This window comes from Phacochoerus africanus, chromosome 6 (genome assembly GCF_016906955.1).
Source record: "Phacochoerus africanus isolate WHEZ1 chromosome 6, ROS_Pafr_v1, whole genome shotgun sequence".
Classification (NCBI taxonomy): domain Eukaryota; kingdom Metazoa; phylum Chordata; class Mammalia; order Artiodactyla; family Suidae; genus Phacochoerus; species Phacochoerus africanus.
This window is the reverse complement of record NC_062549.1, coordinates 68,379,363-68,404,690: the sequence shown is the minus strand read 5'-3', so window position 1 is coordinate 68,404,690 and position 25,328 is coordinate 68,379,363. Positions and strand designations below refer to the sequence as shown.

The 25,328-nt window shown below is 35.8% G+C and overlaps 1 protein-coding gene across 2 annotated transcripts in view; it reads right to left on the bottom strand.

The window, feature by feature from the left end:
* Window positions 1-467: 467 nt before the first annotated feature.
* Window positions 468-25,328, bottom strand: part of MYBL1 (MYB proto-oncogene like 1) — a 38,862-nt gene continuing 14,001 nt past the window's right edge. The window contains exons 5-16 of one of the 2 annotated variants that reach the window (XM_047783825.1): window positions 25,065-25,285; window positions 22,281-22,455; window positions 18,781-18,852; window positions 17,774-17,878; window positions 11,511-11,741; window positions 9,272-9,640; window positions 6,787-6,929; window positions 6,280-6,394; window positions 5,412-5,528; window positions 5,219-5,323; window positions 4,310-4,489; window positions 468-3,114 (exon numbers count right to left, since the gene is read on the bottom strand). In XM_047783825.1, the coding sequence (XP_047639781.1) occupies window positions 2,986-3,114; window positions 4,310-4,489; window positions 5,219-5,323; window positions 5,412-5,528; window positions 6,280-6,394; window positions 6,787-6,929; window positions 9,272-9,640; window positions 11,511-11,741; window positions 17,774-17,878; window positions 18,781-18,852; window positions 22,281-22,455; window positions 25,065-25,285 (1,962 nt within the window). In that variant the 3' untranslated portion in view covers window positions 468-2,985. The remainder of the gene's footprint in view (window positions 3,115-4,309; window positions 4,490-5,218; window positions 5,324-5,411; window positions 5,529-6,279; window positions 6,395-6,786; window positions 6,930-9,271; window positions 9,641-11,510; window positions 11,742-17,773; window positions 17,879-18,780; window positions 18,853-22,280; window positions 22,456-25,064; window positions 25,286-25,328) is intronic. The other variant, XM_047783826.1, reaches the window with a different exon arrangement.

The following is a 25,328-nucleotide window of genomic DNA, read 5'->3' as shown; positions in this document are numbered from 1 at the left end:
TTAGTGCAATAATCCAGGTAAGAGAAGGAATGGAATTTGAGCTGTTTCTTTATGTGGGCTGAGAATTTATAGCAGATTTCAATGCGCAGGGCAAGGGAGAGATCTGAGATTTCTCAGCGGGAAATGGAAAGGAAAACAACATTGGCAAGAGAGAGAACAAAGGAGGGGTAGGTCCAAGCTGGGAGAAGGGGACACACTGGATTTAGGATGCTGACAACAGAGTCATATGGAAATACCTAAAGGCAGCTGAAAACAGGCCCTGAATGAGGCTCAAGAAATGGAAATACTGATATTTCAAGTACTTCCATTTCTAAGAGGTCAACCTGTGTTAACAGATAAAATCACCTGTAAACGGAGTTCTAAAACAGAAAAAAGGTCTAAGAACAGAATGTTGGGTTAAGTCCTTAAGGGTTCAATTAATACCATAAAATACAACACCAAAGTGAAATGAGCAATGCCAAGTCAGCTTGTACACAGATGCTTTATTTTGGATGTTAACAGTCAACACTGTATGCAAGATTCTCTTACAATGGAAAGTTTTTTCATACATCAAAAAACTCAATTTAGTCAGGGTAATTGCTGTATTAATGCGAAAAACTTACAACAAAATGCAGTATTAGATATGTGTAGTCAGTTTCCATGCAAGTATGGCTGCCACGTGTATGCCTGGCATTTTTATAACATACTGAAAGAAATTCAAATGAATTTCAAATAAAAGGTGACTTAATGCCTGACATATTTAAGATTAAAAATCTTCTTGCCAAAAGCAACAAAGCAGTTAACTGGAGGATTCAACCAATACCAACCCAAACAGGTACTATGTCCAATGAGCCCAAGCTTATCTGTAGTATATTACAATGGGGATAATTTAATGCTCAAGAAAAAATTACACTTTAAAAAAATATAGCTCTTCCAAGATATTATACTTATATTATACTTTGGTGATTGGAAACTATGTACATCCAAACCAGTTAAGGGCTACATTAAAAAAAAAAAAAAAAAAAAGGAACCATTATGTACTATTAGTTCAAGGTAACTGAAAGTGAAATGATCCAGTATGATTTTGCTACAATCATTGGTTTTACAAAGTGAAATGTCTGTGAGAAGTTCACTAATTAGGAAGCAATCAACATACTTAACAAACATGCTAAGAAGATTCAAATTGGTTCATCTATTTGTTATCAACAAGGCATAATCTTAGTACCACACATTTTCTTCACTTCTCACTACATGTAACATGCAAAAATGAGCAAGGAGATGTGAATAGCTTAAAACCCTTTTAGGTCTACTGTTCAAGAGCTAGGCATTAAAATACTTAGTATTTCCATTTCTATTAACAAAAACATCAGAGAATCTTAAGCTGTTTTCGTTTTAAGGCATAGTGTTTTGGTATTTGCAACAATTTGCCTGGTAATGGTTGATTCCATTAAGTTAACTTGAGACCTTGCCATCATTTGGCTTTCTATCTCTTCACACAGTGCAAGTGGTGGTCGCTCTTTCCTTCTCTCATAGCAGCAAGCCGATTCTGCTATTTTCTATAGCAGCATACTTCAGGAGCGGAGAGGGAGAGAGTGTGTCAATTACAAATAATTAAAACTACAGTGTACAATTCTATTTACCTGTCAGTGTTTCAGTTGACAGCACACCATTATATATCTCAAAAAAAAAATTACATAAAATCTCTACACAAAAGCAAATAAAGACATTCTTTCAAGAAGAAATAAAATAAGTGCAAACACCTAAAACAGGCAACTGAAGCAACTGTTGTAACCTGTAGAGAAACACAAAACATTTATAAAAGGACAAATATTTTTATAAATAAAAGATAATGTTCTCTACTTCTGAAACATTGAGTAAATATAATAAACTTCTAAGTGCAGACTGTTTTTAGGGACCAAAGTACCATATTATTTTTTTAAACAAAATGCAAAAATTTTAAACACATATACAAATCACCAGATTAATTTATACGACCCACCCATATAATTTAAAAAGAAAATATTAAATTATTTAGTACATTTTTAGAACTATTTTATAACCAACATGATTTAAAGGACATAGTGCAATATTTAGGTAGATGTGACATACAGTATAGATATTGTATTCTTTAACTATAACTTACTATTGTTTCATACTTAAAAGTCAAAATTGTTCTTTACTATGTTAGCTGTAATAACAGGAAACAACACTGGCTTCTAGACACCCTGTATAGGTATAAATATCTACATTTAAGCTTTAAAAATGAAAATAAATTATAAAAACAGACTTCTTTCCAATTTACAAAGTTTTCCTGTTCCTACATACTGTACAATACATTCAACAAAACTCTCAGCTCTTCTGAGATTTATGAAGAAAATACTGACTCTTTACTAGTGAGGAAGAAACCTTTTTGCAATGCCTTTTGTTTTTAGTACTGTGCTCAAATAAATACATTTAACACTGTAGTTAATTTTACTGCTTTTTTGAAAAATACCAAAAATTAGTAGTGCAACTTTCTATCATTTTAAAAAATTCCTTTCCACTGTGTTTCTTTGTAAATGGTAGCCTAAGTAAATCAGCACATAGGCAAAAGTACTTCATAAAACCCTGTGTGCTTCCCATAGACTAATTTCAGAAAACATACATACACATAAAACCTATCCATGACAAAACTGCAGCATCAAGAGAGTAGCAACATATATCTTCTGAAGAAAATATGTGAGAATTTACTCTTAGAATATCCATGAACATTCTAATATGACTTAACCATCTTGTTCTTTAAAAATAATTTTTAAAAAATCTCATCTCTTTACAAATAAACTCTGAAACTGCCTACTACCCCTTACTTAAGTGCCTAGCTTTCTGACTGCCTAATATGAAAAAGGATGCAAACCGTTTTAGGTCAATATTAAAACTTTAAAAACAATCATCAAAAGATTTCATTGCAACCTAATTTAGTATAGAATCTAATAAGGGAGTGGGGCATTTCATCAGTTTTAATAACAGTCACAGTATGAGAGCTCTTGAAGTGCTGCTGGTCGCTGTATAAGTACTCAAATATCTTCGTGCTTGTTCGGTCATGATAAGTTGGTCTTCCGTCTTCCCATAAACCACTGTTTCCCATTCACAATTTGACTAGGAAGGAAATATTAATAGTGATGTGAAAATTACTAAAATAACTATCCGTTCTACTTTCACAAGTAGACTTTATTAAAAATCAATTAATTGACTGGATATTTGATAAGTAATTATTGTAAAAATGTTTCTGATAATGGTTTTAAAATAATAATTTCAAAAATATGTACTAAAATAATTAAAATCAATTCTTAAGTCAATTTTTTAGCTATCTATATAGGCCTGTGGAGGCATTTGAAAAGTTTTGTTCCCACAACTCCCCCTCAAATCAAATCAGTCTTAACATGGAAAGAAACACCAATCTTAAGTGCTTCAAAGTTTTGCAAAAAATTTAAAGAGAGGACGCAATGTCAAAAAATGAGCCAAGAATGTTTTATATATTGCAAATTAGGAAATATATAACCCACCTTATTAAAGAGTAAAGGTTACTGCATTATAGGATGACGTATGTAATAAACTTTCCTGAAAAGTTTAATAACCACTGGGAAATCAGATTTTAAATTGATTAAGAGAATGTGTGACACGGCTCTGAAGAGGAGCAGCACAAGGAGAGGAGGGGCACATCTGACTGCCAGAGATGTTTTCAAGGAATTCTAGAATGTCAGGAACGCTGGATCTGTAGTCATTGTGGTGTAAAGAAGAAAATTTCCTCCTCAATGACCTCTCAAATTCTCTGGGTTGAATTCTTAAGATAATATAGTAAAAATTTCTCTAGCCTTCATCTGCAGCTACATAATGGCTGCATAGCATCGGAAGAAAGGATTTTGTTCTACAACTTTGAGCCAGAAAATTCACTGGAAACCATTATACCAACAAAATCAAGTTGAAACTGCTTGCTTCCAACCACTTACCCTTTAAATGTAGCAATTAGGGTTATAATTCTTTATTATAGGAGAAGAGGTGCCAGAAGTAGATTTAGACATCTTTAGTTTAAAAATGAAGTAGTGCTTAAGAAGTCACCAGAAGAGCCTCTGGCTACAATTCCAATTGTTTAGTTTATATGTGCCCTGATGAGGGGGGAGTCTCTCAAAAACGCAAATCTAGTTTGAGCGACAAAACACTGGTGAGTGTCTAGTTATTGTTATAGTCAATTTTGAATTTAAAAGAAAAAGTATAATTTGTGATCAGTATGTCCAAAGTGAAAACTGAATAAACAACAACAAAAATCACTGAAAAGAAACTTATAAATTCATACCTGAAGATTCTTTTCCAATGTGACAACTTTGGGAATGTTAAGGTTTGGTTTCTTTTTGTTAAGTGTATATGTTTTGTTGGTTGAATTTGTATCTTGTTTTTCAGGAGTCAAGTTGCACCTATTGTCATGTATTTCCAATAATGGTATCATTAATAAAGATGTTGTAAATATATTTTCTGACTAAGAGAGAAAAAAGAAAGAGGAAAATAAAATAACTAATTCAAAAAAAAAAAAAAAGGAAACAAATAGAAGGACTAATGAGTAAGTGGTAGTGGAAGCCCTGTTCATCTCCCTCCAAGAAAGCTTTTGGCTCCGATGAAATTTCTAGTAATGTAGTAAAATTAAATATTTCAGAAGTGAACCAAAGATAAATGGTGAAATTTAAAGCTTTAAGAGCTACCATTTTTTTGGTAGTTCCCATCATGGCTCAGCAGTTAACGAACCCAACTAGCATCCGTGAGGACTCAGGTTTGATCCTTGACCCCACTCAATGGGTTAAGGATATGATGTTACCATTAGCTGTGGTGTAGGTTGCAGACGCAGCTCAGATCCCATGTTGCTGTGAGCCGTGGCGTAGGCCGTCGGCTACAGCTCCAATTCGACCCCTAGCCTGGGAACTTCCATATACCACGGATGCAGCCCCGAAAAGACCAAAAAAAAAAGAACTACCATTTTTTGACATCATTCATAAGAGAGCTAACTCCTCTCAAAACAAAACAAATATAAAAAGCAAGGACGTAAATAAAATATTCTCTACAGTTAGCAGTTTCTCTCTGAATTAGGCAGAATAATTAATACTAAAGGGAACCTTCTATGAATCTCTAATGAACTAACCACACAATGAGTAAAACAGAAGAAGCACCAGTACTTAAAGCAACTGTCTTAATAAAAGAAAAATTCCTTACAAACCTGAACGTCTGAAATGTCTTCAGTTAATAGTTGAGTACCTGGTTCTTCTTTTTCCCAATTATCTAGGACTAGTGACTTTCTGACTTTCTTTACAGAAGCAGTATGCTAGAATGAATAATTTACAAAAGGAACATTATGGCAAGGTCACTTGAACAGGATAAGGCTTTCATTAACAATACTACTAAAAGATTACCTCTTGTTTGCAGCTTTTATAAGCAGGTTCATCTTCCTCTTTGAGGAATATGTCTGTTCCAGTTTCTTCTTTTAAAACTTCCCGAATATCTTCTTCCAAGAAGGCAAGTGGCTGTGACTAAAGTATTTTTAAAAGGGTTTTAAAAAAAGTCTTTCATAGCAATTCCTTTTTCTCCCCATATATAGAAACCCATCTTTTATACTTTTTCATTCTTGCCATAATTTTCTCCCAGTCTCTATAGATACATAAACTGAATATATTAACTAATCCATTCTATGGCAAAAATAATATTGCACATTGGAAGCACTGAATGAAGTACGGTAATTTCTTCACATTTAGGGCACTAAACAAAAATCTTCCTTTAGGGAAACTACTATATCTCCTGCTTCAATCAGGAGCCTCAGAATTACACAGAAAAGAGATTCTTTCCCCAAGTATTTTTATATAAAAGTAGGACAGATAGAACAAATTGGGACTACACTAGCTCTCCTTATTCTATTATTATATAGTGTGTAATTACCAGCTGACACATTTCTCTTACCACTAAATGCATGAGCTACATAAGAGCAGTGATTACATCTTTCTGTGTATACATCTCTGCACACCTAGCCTTAAGTTCAGAGCTGAGACACAGGGTTCAAGAAGTGTGTATATCACACAACAGGTTAAGTAGGAATTCAAAACAAGCAAAGGTTTATTTGCAAGGAAAAGACTGACACAAATTAAAACTTAGAAATCAAGAGATAAAATTTTCTAAATCCAGTTCAGTGAACATCTTTTTAAAAACACTAAGAACTAAAGATAAAAATCAAAATGTATATTTTATTAAATATAGGAAAATTCTAACAAATAAAAGGAGCATACTTACCACAATTTTAAGAGGTCCATATTTTTTCTCCTGAGCAGCAAGTGCATTCTTAAAAGGAGTAGGAGTTCTTGGTGTGGTTCCCAATATAGATCTTCTAATAGTAGGTGTTCTAAACCTATCCAATCATTCAGATATTTGTGTTATCATTAAAATTTGATTTCAGATGAGTTAAGGAAGGCAAAGCCACAATAAAGGCATACACCAAATTTTTCTTGCATATACACAATCTTTATATAAACATTCCAAGACTATTTTAAAGTATGCCTGCCTAAACTAATACTTATTCCAATCAATCATCCTAAAATAGAAAAAAGACTAATGTAGGAAAAAAAGTACTAAAAAAGTGGTCAAAGTTTTATACTACATTTAGCTGGGTTTTGGTCTCCTGGGGATAAAATTTAAGGTTATGATATTTTAAAAATTCTAAGTCTCATATGGACAAGAAATTGTATTTCTTGAAATTATGCTTCCCATTTTCTCTAACACGATTATTTAATATCTACTTACCCTACATTTTCCTTTTGATCTTTGGGGGTTGTTTCTTTATGAAGAGGCGTTGTAATGAGAACTTTCTGCCCACAAATAGGAGTTGATGTGAATGAAGGATTTTCTATATTAATTTGTTCATTTCCAGGACATGTGTTGAAAAACTAAAAAGGGAAACGAGTTTAAAGACAATTTCTAAAACTGTCAGAACCCTACAAAAATATTAAATTGATAATATTTCCAAATTACTTCTCCATTCCTTTTAGGAAAGGATCAATAATACCACATTTACATTCTACCCTATAGAAATTAAGCTCCATGAAAGCACAAATATTTGTTTTGTTCACCACTGCCTCCCCAACTCTTAGAACAGTTTTAACACGTAGTAGGCATTCAAGAAAAAGCCATTCAACAGATATTCACAAGTTACAAAATAGGACAAGAAATTTTCCACACATTGTATCTTACCAAATAGGAATCTACAGAAACCATAAACAGCTGTAAGTTATGTACAACAGTGTAACTGAAAAAAACATGTTTTACTATTTTGTTAATAAATGATCTTAAGTGTTCCTTTCTATGAGAATATTTAGAACTCACAATATAATAATCTACTAGTAAGAAATACAGCTGTCTGCCTATTTAGAACACAGCTCAGAACCTTTGAGGAACTAAAACTGGCATCACGGAATCCATTTTCCAAATGATACAATTTATCCACTGGATCTTAACTTACATACAACTGTGAAATATTTATTTTTGTAGCCAACAGATTAGAAGCAGGGGTAGGAAAAAGTGGAAACTGCTTTAAGGCTACTATAAGCAGAGTGGATTCTAGCTTTACCACTTTTGGCTCCTAATACTGCAATATACTTAACCCTAAGATTAGCAATCAAACCCTCTTAAAACACTGCAGTGATGCCCATAAATCATAGGATAAAATCCAAGCTCTTTGCTATGGGATATAAAGTCCTTATAATCATGCCTCACCTTCTCTGCCATTTTCCCCCTTAGAATTTACTTTCCAACAAAAATTACAGGTGTGCAAAACTTCAAAAATAGAAAATTGCTAGTGTGCTCAAGCCTGGTTCACCTTCCTTAGAATACTTTGTAGATCTGAGGGTGAAGCTAGAGGACACACTATTTACATTACAGCCCATGTAAATGGCACTTTCTGAAGCACAGGGGGTGCACTCTTCAGAGAACACAGTGTACTGACTGCCAGATCCTCATCTTACCAGCATCAAAATATACCTCCAATAGGAGTTCCTGGGGTGGCGCAGTGGAAGCGAATCTGACTAGTAACCATGAGGTTGCGGGTTCAATCCCTGACCTCGCTCAGTGGGTTAAGGATCCAGCATTGCCGAGAGCTATGATGTAGGTTGCAGATGTGGCTCGGATCCTGCGTTGCTGTGACTGTGGTGTAGGCTGGTGGCAACAGCTCTGATTAGACCCCTAGCCTGGGAACCTCCATATGCTGTGGGTGCAGCCCTAAAAAGCAAAGCAAAGCAAAAAAAAAAAAAAAAACAAAATATACCTCCAATAAACCCCACCATCCTCCAAGTTTATCTCACCATTACTTTTTCTTCTTCTCCCACAAAAATTTTTAACCCCTGTCAAGACACTTTCAGCAAATACCAGCTTCATCTCTTTCTTACTAACTAAACCTTGGACAAATTTCTTAACTTCTGAATTTCATTCTACCTACCTCCTAAGGTTTTTTGAAACAGGATTAACTGAGATACTATTAGAAAAGTGTTCGGCACATAGCCTGAAACATAGTATAAAAGATATAGTTTGTCCCATTATAAACATCTGCTGCTCGGGGATAAAACTACAGGAGAGGGAGTTCCCAATGTGGCTCAGCAGGTTAAGAACTCAACACAGTGTCCATTAGGATGCAGGTTCGATCCCTGACCTTACTGAGTGGGTTAAGAATCCTGCATTGTTGTAAGCTGTGGTGTAGGTCACAGATTCAGATCTGGCATTGCTGTCCCTGTGATGTAGGCCTGAGCTGCAGCTCCAATTCAACCCCTAGCCCAGGAACTTCCATATGCTGCAGGTATGACGACCTTAAAAAGAAAAAAAAAAACTATGGGAGAAAGCAGGTAGCTTCTGACAAACCCAGATGATCTTCTTTCAAGAGACATAAAATTCTTACAGGGAACAGCTGTCTAAGGATATACAACAGTCAGGAAACTGGCTCTTAGTTTCAGCTTTGCCATTAGATTTTACCTTTCTGGGCCTGTTTCCTGATGAGTCCTATAAAGATGTGAAACTACATACATAAAACATCCCTTTTAGCTCTAAACATTAAGATACTAAAATGCAACCACTACACTTTGAGACAGTTTTCTGATTTATCACAGCTCAACATTCTTATGTATACATTTAAACACATTATTCATTTTATCTGTTATCAAAGCAATGAACTACTAGTATAGATATTAAATATCTAATCGAGCCCATCAACATTTAGAATCATAAACAAAAACAACACTACTACCTGTGAAGGAGAAAATGGTAGTGTTTTCACTGGTGTGTGTTTTAGTGCTGTATTACCGCCATCACTGGACGAGCCATCGCAAAGTTCACCACCTGGGGACTGGCCCACTCGCATTCTTCTCTTCTTTCTGAGGATAGTTGGTGGAGTGCTAAACTTGGCCACACTTGGGGATGTTAAAGGACCAGCCTCACTCTCTGCACCATTACAACTGTTTTTTTTCCCTTCCAGTACAAGACTGACATTAAATTGACATTCCATGGCTCCCTCATTGTGCTGAATTCGCATTAGTTTAACTGGAGTAGACTTGACAGGAGAAGCAGCAGCATCAGAAAGATCAAAGCTTGTAACATCACTCCATGCTACAGGATCCTGAAATAAATTAAATTCTTAACTAAAGTTATTAACGCTATAACTTAGTTAAATCTAATCTTGAACATAGGATCATGATTTCCAGATTTAATTAACTACTCATTTTTATCAGTAGAAGTAGGCTTTCCTTGGCTCATCTTTTTTTAAGCAAGGCCATTTGAGAGGATAGATTATGGTTTTACTACAAGTCCAATTTGGAACAGCCCAAAATAATATTTCATCCAGTTCAGTGGCTGAGGCTTACTGCCAAAGTACTTTAAATAAAAGAAAAAAATTACTTTAAATTATTATACAAGAGTACAATTCATCATAAACTTTAGGAGTTCCTGGTGGCTCAGTGGGTTAAGGATCAGGCATTATCACGGTGGTCACTCCTGTTACAGCTGTGGCATGGGTTCGATCCCTAGCCTGGGAACTTCCGCATGCCACAGGCACAGTGAAAATCAAAAAACAAACACAAAAACCAAAAAAACTTCACATTCTGTTCCAACATCCAAAAACTTTACATTCTATTCTACACCTACATAATGACTTAGTAATACATATGGAACATGTTCAAAGTGGTCACACACTATAATCCAAAAATTCAATTTAACTTAAGGACATAATAATGATTTTGCACAAAGTTTTAAATAATACATTTTTGGAGTTCCTGTCGTGGCTCAGTAGTATCCATGAGGACATGGGTTCTATCCCTGGCCTTGCTCAGTGGGTTAAGGACCCAGTGTTGCTGTGAGCTGTTGTAAAGGTCATAGATGCGGCTCGGATCCTGTTTTGCCATGGCTGTGGTGTGGCTGTTTTGCCAGCAGCTGTAGCTCCAACTGGACCCCTAGCCTGGGAACCTCCATATGCCTCAGGTGTGGCCCTGAGAAGACAAAAAAAGAAGAAGAATACATTCTTTAATTTGTCATACTGAAAAACTGGACACCACACAAATGTCCAATAATATTAGTGTGTTGGGTAAATAAATTTTGTTACATTCATGTGACAAAATACCATGAAGACATGAAAATTCAAGCTTTAAAACAAGGGATGGAGTTCCCGTCGTGGCTCAGTGATTAACGAATCCGACTAGGAACCATGAGGTTGCGGGTTCAATCCCTGGCCTTGCTCAGTGGGTTAAGGTTCCGGCATTGCCGTGCACTGTGGTGTAGGTCACAGACATGGCTCGGATCCCGCATTGCTGTGGCTCTGGCGTAGGCTAGCGGCTACAGCTCCAATTCAACCCCTAGCCTGGGAACCTCCATAGGCCGTGGGAGCGGCCCTAGAAATGGCAAAAAAAAAAAACCAAGTTAAGGGAGTTCCTTGGTGGTGCAGTGGGTTAAGGATCCAGGATTTTCTCTGCTGTGGTTTGGGTTGCTGCTATGGTGCACAGGTTCAGTCCGTGGCCCCAGAACTTTTTTGTGCCACAGGAGCAGCCAAATAAATAAATAAATAAAAATGAAACGAGTTAAGAAAAAAGAGACATGTTCATGCTATAATGTGGGGGAAAAAAATCACAAACATAATACATTAGTGTATATTTGGGTTTAAAAATATATGCATATATGTGTGTTATATATATATAGAAGACAGCCTGAAAGGAAATACCTCAAATTATTAACTCTAGGTTTACAGGGGATTTTAATTTTCTTCTTCACATTTTTCTCTAGTTTCTAACCTTAAAACACTTGAAAACTTGTCTAATAAATACATAAATATATATACATTTTTTTCCAGAAGACACTGCATAATATCAGAATGAAATTAAGCATGGCAGACATGATAATGTGTAACATAAAACTGGTCAGTGTCCATTAAACTGAGTTTTTGCAGATGAAACCACATAACTAAAATTGAGCTTTTGATAACCTCACCATTTCAAACTTACAGATTCAATAAGTTCTAGAGTCTCTGCAAATTCTGGGATGGTCTGTAGAGAGGACAGCACAGCATTTGCCTCTACGGCCAGGAACTTTGTGGGTGAGTTCTGCTGGGCAGACACGGTCTGATTTTCATCCATACTGTAAAACTCACTCGTGTGCTCCTCGAGGCTATTTAGAGTATGAGACGTATCGTCCATGAGGAAACTACCAGACCAGCTAGAAAAGCCTCCAGGTTGCTAAAAGTACAAAAGAAATTTGAACATTATTTGTCATTGCCAACCTAAGCAAAAATTAGGATTTTAAGTAAGAGTTTCTTTCTAGAACAACATACTTCACATTTCAGCTAAAAATATAGTAGCAAATATACTCGCTCTCTTCAAGAGTCATATAATTTTTTTCATTAAACCTCACTTTGACTATATTTCTTTCTTTTCTTTCTTTCTTTCTTTCTTTTTTTTTTTTTTTTTTTGCTTTTTAAGCCTGCACCTGCGGCATGTGGAAGTTCCCAGGCTAGGGGTCCAATCAGAACTGTAGCTGCTAGCCTATACCACAGCCACAGCAATGTGGGAGTCAAGCATCATCTGCAACCTACATCACAGCTCACAGCAACACCGGATCCTTAACACAATGAGCGAGGCCAGGGATCAAACCCGTGTCTGCATTGATACTGGTCAGATTCATTTCTGCTGCGCCACAATGGGAACTCCCTCTTAAACTTTTCTTTACTCTATGAAGTCATGGTGAGATAAAACTACAACATAAGGTCCAGACTCCTACAATCTGGTCTTTCTCTACCTTTCAAACTTCATCTCCCAACACTCTCACTCACAAGCCCTTCTCCCAAGGAATACTGAATACCCAACTGTAGTACCTGAAGTTCCCTGGTGAGTTGGCATTTTACCCTAAAGTGCCTTTGCACATACTGCTGCTCCCTTTATCTAGACTGCTCAACCTACTGACCAGGGAAATCCTACTCCTCATGTAAGGTACAGTTCAAATGCTGGAAAGGACTCCATCTGATTATAAACTTTTACCTGTTCCATTTATAATAATGTCCCATTCACCTACTTCATTGCCTGTCTTTCAAGACTGAGCTCAAATAAGATTTCTTCCAGGAATCTTCCCAACTACCTAGATCTTAATCTCCAATGAGCTCCCATAAAATTGTGTGTCTTATTTTATCACATGAGATCCTGTTTCTTATTTGTGTCCCCACTGCAGAGTAAATCCTTTGGATTCAGGGATTGTGTTGTTTTTCCTCATCTCTCTAGAGGTGTACACTGGGCAATTTACTTATCTTTTGAGCCTAGTTTCCTAGTGCCTCATAATGAAAAAACAAAAAAGAGACCTTTTTTGCAAAGCAAAGGAAACCATAAAAAAAAAAAAAGACAACTTACAGAATGGGAGAAAACAGTTTCAAATGATGCAACTGACAAGGACCTAATAATCTCTAAAATACACAAACAACTTATACAACTCAACAGCAAAAAAGCTAACAACCCAACTGAAAAATGGGCAAAAGACCTGAATTGACACTTCTCCAAAAAAGATATACACGTGTCCAACAAGCACATGAAAAAATGCTCAACATCACTGATTATTAGAGAAATGCAAATCAAAACTACCATGAGGTACCACCTCACACCAGTCAGAATGGCCTTCATTAAAAAGTCCACAAATAACGAATGCTGGAGAGGGTGTGGAGAAGAAGGAACCCTCCTGCACTGTCAGTGGGGAATGTAAACTGGTACAACCACTATGGAAAACAGTAAGGAGGTACCTCAGAAAACTAAACATAGAACTACCACATGACCCAGTAATCCCCCTCTTGAACATATACCCAGACAAAACTTTCCTTGAAATAGACACATGCACCCACATATTCACTGTAGCACTATTCACAATAGCCAAGACATGGAAACAACCTAAATGTTTACTGACAGATGAATGGATTAAGAAGATGTGGTATATACACACAATGGAATACTACTCAGCTGTAAAAATAAAATAATGCCATTTACAGCAACGTGGATGGAACTAGAGACTCTCATACTAAGTGAAGTAAGAAAGAGAAAGACAAATAGATTATGATATCATTTATATTTAGAATCTAATATATGGCACAAATGAACCTTTCCACAGAGAAGAAACTCATGGACTTAGAGAACAGACTTGTGGTTGCTAAGGGAGAGCGGGAGGGAGTGGGATTGATTGGGAATCTGGGGTTAAATAAATGCAAACTATTGCATTTGGAATGGATAAGCAGTGAGATCCTGCTGTATAGCACTGGGAACTATAGTCATTTATGATGGAACATGATGGAGGATAATATGAGAAAAAGAATGTATATATGTATGTGTGACTGGGTTACTTTGCTGTACAGTAGAAAATTGACAGAACACAGTAATCCAACTATAATGGAAAAAATAAAAATCATTTTAAAAAAAGAGACCCTGAAGAGCCATGAATAAGAAATAAAATATATAATTTGAAAACTGTTTGCTGTATAGCACAGGGAACTACATCAGTCACTTGCAATGGAACATGATGGAGAATATATAATATATATATATGTATATATATATATATATCACTGGGTCATTTTGCAGTACATCAGAAATTGACAGAACATTGTAAATCAACTATAATTATTATTATTATTATTATTTTTTTGGTCTTTTTAGGGCAGAACCTGTGGCATATGGAGATTCCCAGGCCAGGGGTCTGATTGAAAGTATAGCTCCGGCCTATGCCAGCGCCACAGCAATGCCAGATCCAAGCCTCGTTTGCAACCTACACCACAGCAATGCCAGATTCTTAACCCACTGAGCAAGGCCAGGGGTGGAACCCGCAACCTCATGGTTCATAGTCAGATTCGTTTCCGCTGCACCACAACAGGAACTACCTAAATCGACCATAATTTAAAGAATTTTTAAAAACTGTCAAGAGTAGTAATTCTCATCATAAGGAAAAAAACTTTTTTTCCTTCTTGTTCTTTTTTTGGTACCTATATGAGATAATGGATGTTCACTAAACTTACTGTGGTAATCACTTCACAATATATGTAAGTAAAATCATTATCACTTTAAACTTACATGGTGCTATAAGTTAATTGTATATCAAAAAACTTAGAAAAAACAACACAAAAAGAGGATGTAACACAACTTTCTGAAGCAAAAATATTCTGCACCTGAAGCTGCTCAATACAGGTACCACTAGCCACACGAGCAACAAAAATGTGGCTACTGCAAGGGCTGAGCTGAATTTTTTAATTTCAAATGAAATGTAGCTAGTAGCTACCATATCTTAGACAGCACATTGCTCAGTCCATAGGAGGCGCTCAATAAATGGTACCCATTACTTTTAAAATAAAAAATCATTTGTTGTGTAGCACAGGGAAATATATCCAGTCTCTTGGGATAGACCATGATGGAAAATAATACAAGAAAGGGGATGTATATATATATGTATGACTGAATCACTTTGCTGTACAGCAGAAATTGGCACAACACTGTAAATCAACTATACTTTAATAAAAATAAATAAATAAAAGTCACTAGAATGTGCTAGATACTCACAATAGCAAAAATGTTAAGTTTCAAGTTAAGTAAGGTAGAAAGGCATGTTTTCAACATTGTTGCAAATAAACAAGTTTTACCTGTTCTAAAATCTCTTACATATAAAGAAAGTAAAGCAATTTTATTTAGCCACCTTCCCCAGAGTTTATTATAATCACTTTCTGGAAATAACTTCCAAACCATATGCATTTCAACTCAGTTTGCAGGCAGGAAAAAAATTTGCAGAGAGGTTACTAGGCCCACGGGCAAAACCATGGATTTGCAATCATACCCCCTTGATTCTGCATCCCTAGCAACAAACCACCTACTTTGCAGAGTTAATATAACGCATCTATAATAGTGGAACATAACGAATGTGGTAAAATGGCAATATTATTATCACGTAATTGTTTAGAATACTACTTCTTATATGTGTATGGAGTCTATTACACTAGGTGTGGCAATTTCCTTCTGGAATCTCTAACCTCTTTACTTAACCAGATCTTTATAAGAGTGGATTTTTTTTGGTCTTTTTAGGGCTGCACCCGTGGCATGTGGAGGTTCTCAGGATAGAGGTCAAATCGCAGCTGTAGCCACTGGCCTATGTGACACCAGATCCGAGCTGCATCTGTGACCTACACCACAACTCAGGGCAATGCTGGATCCTTAACCCACTGAGTGAGGCCAGAGATAGAACCTGTGTCCTCATGGATGCTAGTCAGGTTCGTTAACCCCTGAGCCATGATAGGAACTCCATAAGAGTGGAATTTTAGACAGAAAGTTCTACAAAAAATTAATAACTTTCTCCCTTTTAATGCAAAATGGTGATTCTTTTTAGCTAATTACCTTTTACTGTTAAATTAAAAGTGATAGACTATTACCAACAAATTTACAAATATACTTAGACACAGATATATTATCTACAAATGCGGACTCTCCTACCAGGACTATTTACTTGCAGCTTCTTAATAAAATTAAAATTAACTTAAAATAAGGGCATTTCAGATCTCCCCGTTTGCCCATGGTTTTTGCAGTTTCGAAACAAAAGTTAATTTTCCCATGTTGTATCTACTGCATATCTACTACAACTAACAAATATAATTTTTATTAATACTCTCTGAAGTGGTATAAAGACATCACCAGTTGCCTCATAATACTATTTCAAGATCAAAGGTTATTCTATTTAGTAATTCTGTATTAGTTCCCAGTCACTCTAAATATACTGTCCCCTCATTCAGCCCCAAAGAAAAACATTTTCCTAAATGTAAAAAGTCTCAGGATATTAAACTGTTTAAACTTTCATTTAAATATAAACTTTTTCCCTCTTAATCCATCTAGAACAGCCTGTTTAACTTAGCTAGAATCATTACCAATTACCTTGATTTAATACTCCTAGTTGTTCTCATCAAACGAATCTCAGACAACAGTTTTCACATCTGGTAACCAAAACTCTATATCCATAGAAAAATTTCTTGGGAGTTCCCATTGTGGCTCAGCGGTAGGGAACCCAACTAGTATGCATGAGGATGCGGGTTCGATTCCTCGCCTTGCTCAGTGGGTTAAGGACCCAGCGTTGCCTTGAGCTGTGGTGTATGTTGCAGACACAGTTTGGATCATGCATTGCTGTGGCTGTGGTATAGCCTGGCAGCTGCAGCTCCGATTTGACCTCTAGCCTGGAAACTTCCATATGTATGGGTGCAGCCCTAAAAAGACCAAAAAAAGAGAAAAAGAAAAAGAAAAAAAAGATTTCTTTAGAGAGACCAATTTAGAGAGCATAAAATCTAAATGCTTCATTTTCCCATATTTTTAATATTACTTTTTCCAATTTATTGAATTTATATTCTAAATATAGTAAATAGGAAAAAATTTTCAAAGAGAATACAATACATATATATATATATATATATATATATATATATATATTTTTTTTTTTTTTTTTTTTTTTTTTTGCTTTTTAGGGCTGCACCCGTGGCATATGGAAATTCCCAGGCTAGGGGTCGAATTGGAGCTGCATCTGCAACCTACACCACAGCTCCTGGCAATGCTGGATCCCCTACCCACTGAGCGAGGCCAGGGACCGAACCTGAATCCTCATGGATTCTAGTCAGATTCTTTTCCACTGCGCCACGAAGGGAACTCCAATAACAATAATTTTGAAGCATGTAACTCTCTACACATCTATTCAATTCCTTGTTTTTTAAACTCTTTTTCTATTAAGGCCATTATTACATAGAATAACTAAAACAAAACCAAAGCCTACTCCAAACCACACATTTTCACATATGTACATATTGAAAACTATACCTTAAATTTGCTTGATATTTATGATTCAAGAAGCATCTTAATTCAGAACACTGTAAAATATGTTCAAAAGAGATGCATATCAAAAACAGGCAACCTCTGAAGTTCCCCTGTGGCATAGCTGTTAAGGATCCTGCATTGCCACAGCTGTGGAACAGATCACAACTGCAGCACAGATTAGATCCACATACCTCCGGTACAGCCAAAACAACAACAACAACAAAAACAGGCAATCTCAAAGCTGCAAATTAGAAAAACTATTTTTAGTCCCTATTAAAACCTGAAGTCACACTGAATATGATATCTACTTGTTGGTATACAAAAATGAGTGCCAATGAAAAATATAAAAGCATATAAAGCATATAAAAGATGCTAACAACAAAATCTAAACACTTGAGCTTATTTCTTACTGATGGAACTCGCTTTCTTCTAACTTCATTCTCAGCTGACATAAGAAGCAATTCAAGTTCCTTTATTTTTTTTTCCTTATCAGGATCTTCATCAATAAAGGGTTGCTAAACAAGAAATAAGAGAGAAAAAACAGGCTACTTACAAAATTGCTTTATTATTACGATGATGACTGTTACAATTTTTATTTTCTTCTTTGCAACATAAAATCTATTTTCTCTAATAAAGTTTACTACTACTAAATACCAAATACTCAGTATCACAATCCCTTTGGTATCTAAAGAGGTGCTGGCAAATATTTTCAATTTAACAGAAAAGACCTGGGAAATTTAAATGCATTTAAAATTTAAATTATATCATCTATATGCATTTAAAAATTCAAATTGTGGAATTCCCGTCATGGCTCAGTGGTTAACGAATCTGACTAGGAACCATGAGGTTGCGGGTTCAATCCCTGGCCTTGCTCAGTGGGTTAAGGATCCAGCATTGCCGTGAGCTGTGGTGTAGGTTGCAGACTCGGCTCGGATCCCGCGTTGCTGTGGCTCTGGTGTAGGCTGGCAGCTACAGCTCCAATTAGACCCCTAGCCTGGGAACCTCCATATGCTGCAGAAGCGGCCCTAGAAATGGCAAAAAAAAAATTTCAAATTGTATCATCTATATTAATTTAAAACCTTATGTGTGTAGTCTATTTTAATATATTGAATCTGAATATATACATTCTATCCAATTTAGCAAAAACATGTCCATTCATAACATGAATGCTCTAGGTCGGAAGGATGAAATAACCACCTTACCAGGTGGTGTCAGGAACTACCTAACATTTGCAGTTTATATTTCTCAAACCCACTTACAAACTTTCTCCTTTAATGCTTGTAATACTCAAAGTAAATAGGTCAGACAGCATTGTTTTGCCCTAGTTTTATAGATGAGTCACTATTAGATTTTGAAAATGTTTGAAAGTGTTTCCTTTGGGTTTGTTTTTTTTTTAATTTTGTGAATAAGAAATTACCTGAATAAAGGCAGAAGTCTGAACATGTTCTACACAATTTCCTTCAGGCGACACATACTGATAGCCTGGGATCTAAAAAGTAATAAAAACATTAATAGCATACATATAACACCATATAATTTTTTTTTAAATCTGAGGCAAAACACAAAAAGTAAACAAAATATCAACATTAAAAACTCATTATCTCCAGAGTTCCCACTGTGGCTGAGTGGTAACAAACCCGACTAGTATTCATGAGGATGTGCATTCAATTCCTACCCTCACTCAGTAGGTTAAGTATTTGGCGTTGCTGTGAGCTGTGGTGTAGGTTGCAGATGCAGCTCGGATCTTGTGTTGCTGTGGCTGTGGTGTAGGCTGGTGGCTGCAGCTCCCATCTGATCCCTAGCCTGGGAACTTCTATACGTTGCAGGTGCAGCCCTAACAAGTGCTAAATACCAAATACTCAGTATCACAATCCCTTTGGTATCTAAAGCAGTGCGGGCAAATATTTTCAATTTAACAGAAGAGACCTGGGAAATTTAAATTCATTAAAATTAAAAAAAGAAAAAAGGCAGTAACTCAGGAAAGACCTCTTTTCTCCTGAATGAATAGGAGAATTACTTGGCCTAGATCTATGAGTTAACTATTATCTACAATATCCACCAAATTTTTTTTAGATCTACTCTTGAAGGATTGCTCTACATCCAGAAGAAGACAAAGTGATTGTGTCCCTATCCTTTATCCTTCAGAGGAAGGAGCTGATCCTTATGGAGCACTCATGAAGGTGGAGACTAAAGTAAGTGTTCAATATTCATACCTCCTACTCCTACCACCACCCCAAGCCAATCTCTGTAAAGAAAGATATGAAAACAGAGGCTGTTTCTATTACCTGTCTTAGAAAAAAAGAATCACTCACATACTTTTTTTTTTTTGTCTTTTTGACATTTTCTTGGGTCACTCCCACAGCATATGGAGGTTCCCAGGCTAGGGGTCAAATCGGAGTTGTAGCTGCCAGCCTACGCCAGAGCCACAGCAACACGGGATCCGAGCCATGTCTGCAACCTACACCACAGCTCAAAGCAATGCCGGATCCTTAACCCACTGAGCAAGGCCAGGGATTGAACCTGCAACCTCATGGTTCCTAGTCGGATTTGTTAACCACCGCGCCATGACGGGAACTCCTCATACTTTTTAATACTCTGACAATAGATGAAAAACTATTGTTTCTTTTCTAAAGCATCTGCAATAAAATTTTTGAAGTTGCATGCAAATTTACTGTGCAGTGCTGGAGAGAAATATGAAAGTATTTTTAAAACATTAAAATCTAATAACTATAAATATGAAATTGTCTATTTTCCATAATGGACTACCTAAATCACTACCCACTGCAGAATCATTATATGTAACTTCTAACATAGAACTTTTCACACTTGACTAGCATGAGTTATTGCTCAACTTCCAGTGAATGAAAAAATTTTCTTTTGCAAACTTTTCTTTTAAATCTGTGACAGTATTTCAAACCAATCTATTCTTTTCTTTTGAGTCAAAATTAGAATGATCTTTCTAGCAGTTTAAATGAATTGAACTAAGAATATACAAATCTTTCAAGAATGATTAAAAGTAAGGTAAATATTCTTCAAGTAAAAGAAATATCCTTAATTTCCATTATATTTTGATTGAGGATGTTAAACACTCTATGGGCCCCAAATAATTTAAAAATTATCTTCTTACAAGTTAAAAAAATAAATTTAAATGATAGCCTTTCTAAGAGAGCAGCAGAATGTTTCAGTTTATGCTGCTGAAATCTAGGACTAAAGAAAAATGTAAAGAAACAGACAATAAAAATCTTAAGGCACTGAATATCAGCAGATAACTACACTATCTTCAAGGTTTCCTACTTGCAAATTAAGATGTTACTACTTTTTTAAGTGGGTCTTTTAAAATTATGTCTAGTGAGTTAAGTGCCAGCATTGCTGTGGCTGTAACATAGGCTGGCAGTTGAAGTTCCGATTCGACTCTTAACCTGGAACCTCCCATATGTCACAGGTGTAGCACCCCCACAAATAAAGTCTAAAAAAATAATGTCCATTTAGTGTAATAAAATCAAATGACGCATACTAAACATAGATTGTTAACACCTAGCCAAATTTTATCTTTCGGTAGATACTATTAAGTCTGGACTTAATTGCTACATTTTATGTGACAAGAACTAAGAACTGCTTAACAGGAAAAATGGCATGACAGACAAGCAGCAGAAAAATGTAAAACAAATCTTTTGAAAACTCCTAAACTAATTTCTTTCAGGTGGGAAAATGCATTCATCGTAAGGAAAAAAGAGCTTGGCCTATGATGAACATGGTTAATTTCCAATGAGCCTGTCTGAACAAAGCCTGAAGTCAGTCAAGTTATGAGGGAAAAGCAAATTTGAATGCCATAAAAGAACCAATTATCAGAGTTCCCTAGTGGCCTAGTGGTTAAGTATTCAGCATTAACACTGCTGTGGCTCAGGTTCAATCCCTGGCCTGAGACTTTCCACATGCCACTGACGTGGCCAGGAAAAAAAAAAAAAAAGAATCAATTATTTACCACCCTGCCCAAAATGATAACTTGAATGATTTGACTATTTTCTCCTTTAAAATGTTTTATATATACTTACCTCTTAGAGATAAGTAATACTACAATCAGACAATTTTTTTTTAAAAAGAAACTACAATAGATATTAAAGCACAAATGACCATTAGCTTCAAATCATGAAGATTGAAAGAATGACAGTATTAGGAAATATATGTACTAAGTTTCTTAACTAGATAATGTAAAAATTATATATAAAAGGAAATATTTTAATGAGTTTATTCCCAAAATACTTATCAGTCAAAACAAGTAGAGATATGAGAAGTTGGGGTTAGTAGATATACACTATTATATATAGAGTGGATAAAAAACAAGGTTCTAATTGTATAGCACAGCGAACTATATTCAATATCCTATGATAATCCATAATGGAAAAGATATTAAAAAAAGAATGGAGTCCCTTTTGTGGCTCAATGGGTTAAGGACCAATATTGTCTCTGTGGGGATGTGGATTTGATCCTTGGCCTCGCTCAGTGGTTAAGGATCTGGCGTTGCCACAAGGTGCAGCGTAGGTCACAGATGTGGCTCAGATCCAGCATTGCCATGGCTGTGCCATAGGCATCAACTGCAGCTCTGATTCGACCCCTGGCCTGGGAACTTTCAAATGTCACAGGTGCAACCATTTAAAAAAAATGTAAAATATAAACTGAATCACTTTGCTATGTAGCAGAAATAAACAAAACATTAATCAACTATACTTCAATGAAAATTAAAAAAAAAAAAACACCTACTAATGGTTTAACAGCTATTTATGCCATATTTTTTCAGTTTGGAAATTTAAATGTCCATTCCCCTAAATACATGTTGTCTGTCCCATTAAGAAACTAAACACCTTCCCATATAGCAACTGAAGAAATTTTTTAAATAATAAAGGTATTAAAAATATGTGCCTGAACAGGTATGTAAAACTGATTCTGGGTTTGCAAATGGTCCATAGTCGCACAAGGTTTGTGTTGAAGTTTAGATGAAGATCGTTCTGATTTTATTCCATCTTGTAAGTAGCCCTCCTGTTCCACTTTTCTTCGCATAGTAGAATTCCAATGATTTTTGATAGAATTATCAGTCCTAAGAAATGAAAGTGTATATTTAAAAAGAAGATTCCATAAATTTTAACACTGTATAAAGTATACAAAGTATTCTTAAACAAGTTTTTACAACTGATGAATTTAGATACTTTTTCTTAAATTCAAAAAATAAAGTGTATGTCTGTATGTCAAACAGTTCTAAACACTGGAGATACAGTAGTGAATAAAATAAAGTCCCTGCTTTCATTCTCACTGCGTGGTAGCAGGGAAGGAGGAAACAAAAGAAAAAAAATAATAATAAGATCATTTAAAGTAAATATTAAAAAAAAACTGGAGTTCCCAGTTGTGGCGCAGTGGTTAACAAATCCGACTAGGAACCATGAGGTTGCAGGTTCGATCCCTGGCCTTGCTCAGTGGATTAAGGATCCAGCATTGCCATGAACTGTGGTGTAGGTCACAGCTGTGGCTTGGATCCTGCATTGCTGTGGCTCTGGCATAGGCTGGAGGCTACAGCTCCGATTGGACTCCTAGCCTGGGAATCTCCATACGCCGTGGAAGCGGTCCAAGAAACGGCAAAAAAAAAACCCAAAAAACTAGATATTAAAAACAATAAAGTAGATTATTTAAAGTAGGATAAGACAAGTGAGAAACTAGGGTAATTTTGATTAGGAGGTCTAGGAAGTCCTGTGAGGTGACAGTGAAAGATCTGGATGACAAGAATGAACCGCATACAAGGACAAGAAAAAAAAAATGGTATTCCAAATAAAAGGCACAGCGAGGACTAAATCTTTAAAGCCAGGATCAAACATGGTCATAAAAAGCAACCCTCAAGTTACAGAATCACAGTATGCTTTTTCACTTCTTAACAACAAAATGCCTATGGAAAAAAGAGTTCACCAGCTCCCCTTTTACCTAAGTTCTCTCTGTAAAAATGTAAATCTTCAATCTACAACTACTCACAGTATAAATTTCCAGAAGTATACAAACATTTACTGAGAACCTATGCTAAACACTAACCTAAGGTTCTATGGACAGTAAAAAAGATGTTATCAAAGATTTAGAACATCAAAAGTTCCTAGACTGAGTTCAATAATTTGAATACAAAACTTAACACTATACTTTAATTTCCTTGTCTATAAAACAAAGACAGCAATGTTTGCTCTGCATATTTCACAAGTAAATGAAGATTAATTAAGAGTATAAAGACCAGAGTGCACTATCTCCAAGTTTCAGCAGAAGGGTAGAAACCTAACTTTAGCTGACCAGGCTCCAAGTTGTAAAACTACCTTCTAACGAACAGCTATGAGAAGTCTGTTTTTCCTTTGCATAAAGCCAAGTAACTAACACAGCTGGGCATTTCAATTACCAGGTAGATGTAGGATGAACTATGTGAAATAAAATGGTGCTGTCAAGTCTTCTGACTCAAGGACTAGTTATTATTTATCTTGAGAACTTGTACATAATGGATCATATATCTTCTCGGCTATGTGGGTGAAAGGTGGAATTTTCTCTGTTTTTTGCAATCTCTTATCAGATTGCCTATGCTGGGCATCACATTCTGATTTAATGTTTACTCAACAATAAAAGCATTTTCTTTCTCTAAAAAAAAATGTAAAAGCATTTTATAAACTATTAAATACTATACAGAGATTACAGCAATAAAAAACAAATGCATGCCTTCTTGAGTGAGGTATGGACTTTCCCAATATTTTGCTGGTCTACTGTACTACAAACTGCTAGGAAACATTCTAAGCAGTACAGGGTATAGTGTACTTATCATCACTGCCCTGTGAGAGAAGTTCCATATTTTAGACACATGGATATATGTACACTACTCCATGATCTGAACCATATCATAATTAACTAAGAATTGAATTTTCTCTCATGCACTTTCAAAGCAATTTACTTCAGCCAGTGTATTTGTTATTCTCTGGTCTTATGCACAGATTCCAGTACAAAAAAGGTTGCTTAAATGGCACTGATACATAAACATGATTTGGGGAGTGCATTATGGTCATATAATCTAAAGGTCCATCATTTTATTGCACAAATTACCGCTATAAAATATTTCATTAAAAGAGCATATCGGAGTTCCTGTTGTGGCGCAGTGGAAACAAATCTGATTAGGAACCATGAGGTTGCGGATTCAATCCCTGGCCTTGCTCAGTGGGTTAAGGATCTGGTGTTGTGGTGAGCTGTGGTATGGGTCACAGATGAGGCTTGGATCTGGCATTGCTGTGGCTCTGGCGTAGGCCGGCAGCCTATAACTCTGATTAGACCCCTAGCCTGGGAACCTCCATGTGCTGTGGGTGTGGCCCTAAAAGGATAAAAGACAAAAAAAATAATAATTAAAAAAAAAAAAAAGGCATATCACTGCAGCAGCTCAGATTGCTGCTGTGGCACAGGTTCCAGCCTGGCCTGGGAACTTACATGCAGTGAGCTTGGCCAAAACAAAATAAAATAAAAGTAATTACATCCTTTACCACAAAATGTATTACAAATATCACAAAGGGATGCTTGTATTATGGCAGTCTAAATTTTAATTATAAATAAAATAAAAGTCATGAGATACTTACAAATACATTTAATAGTAACATAATAAAGAACAAGTTTAAGTACAGAAAAATGTATATACATTTAAATAAGTACCTTCCAGGAAGTAGTTTGGCAATTTCTGCCCAACGATTCCCTAACCGCTTATGTGCTTCGTAGATAATCCTGTCCTCCTCTTCTGTCCAAGAAGATTTCTTTACTTCAGGATTCAGATGATTATGCCATCTTTCTCTACACTGCTTGCCTATTCTTCCTTTTAAATGTTTTGCAATTAAAGACCATCTCTTTGGCCCATATTTCTGAACTAATTCAATAACCTAAGAAACAGAAAAGCAAAATTTAAAAAAGCATTACCTTTTT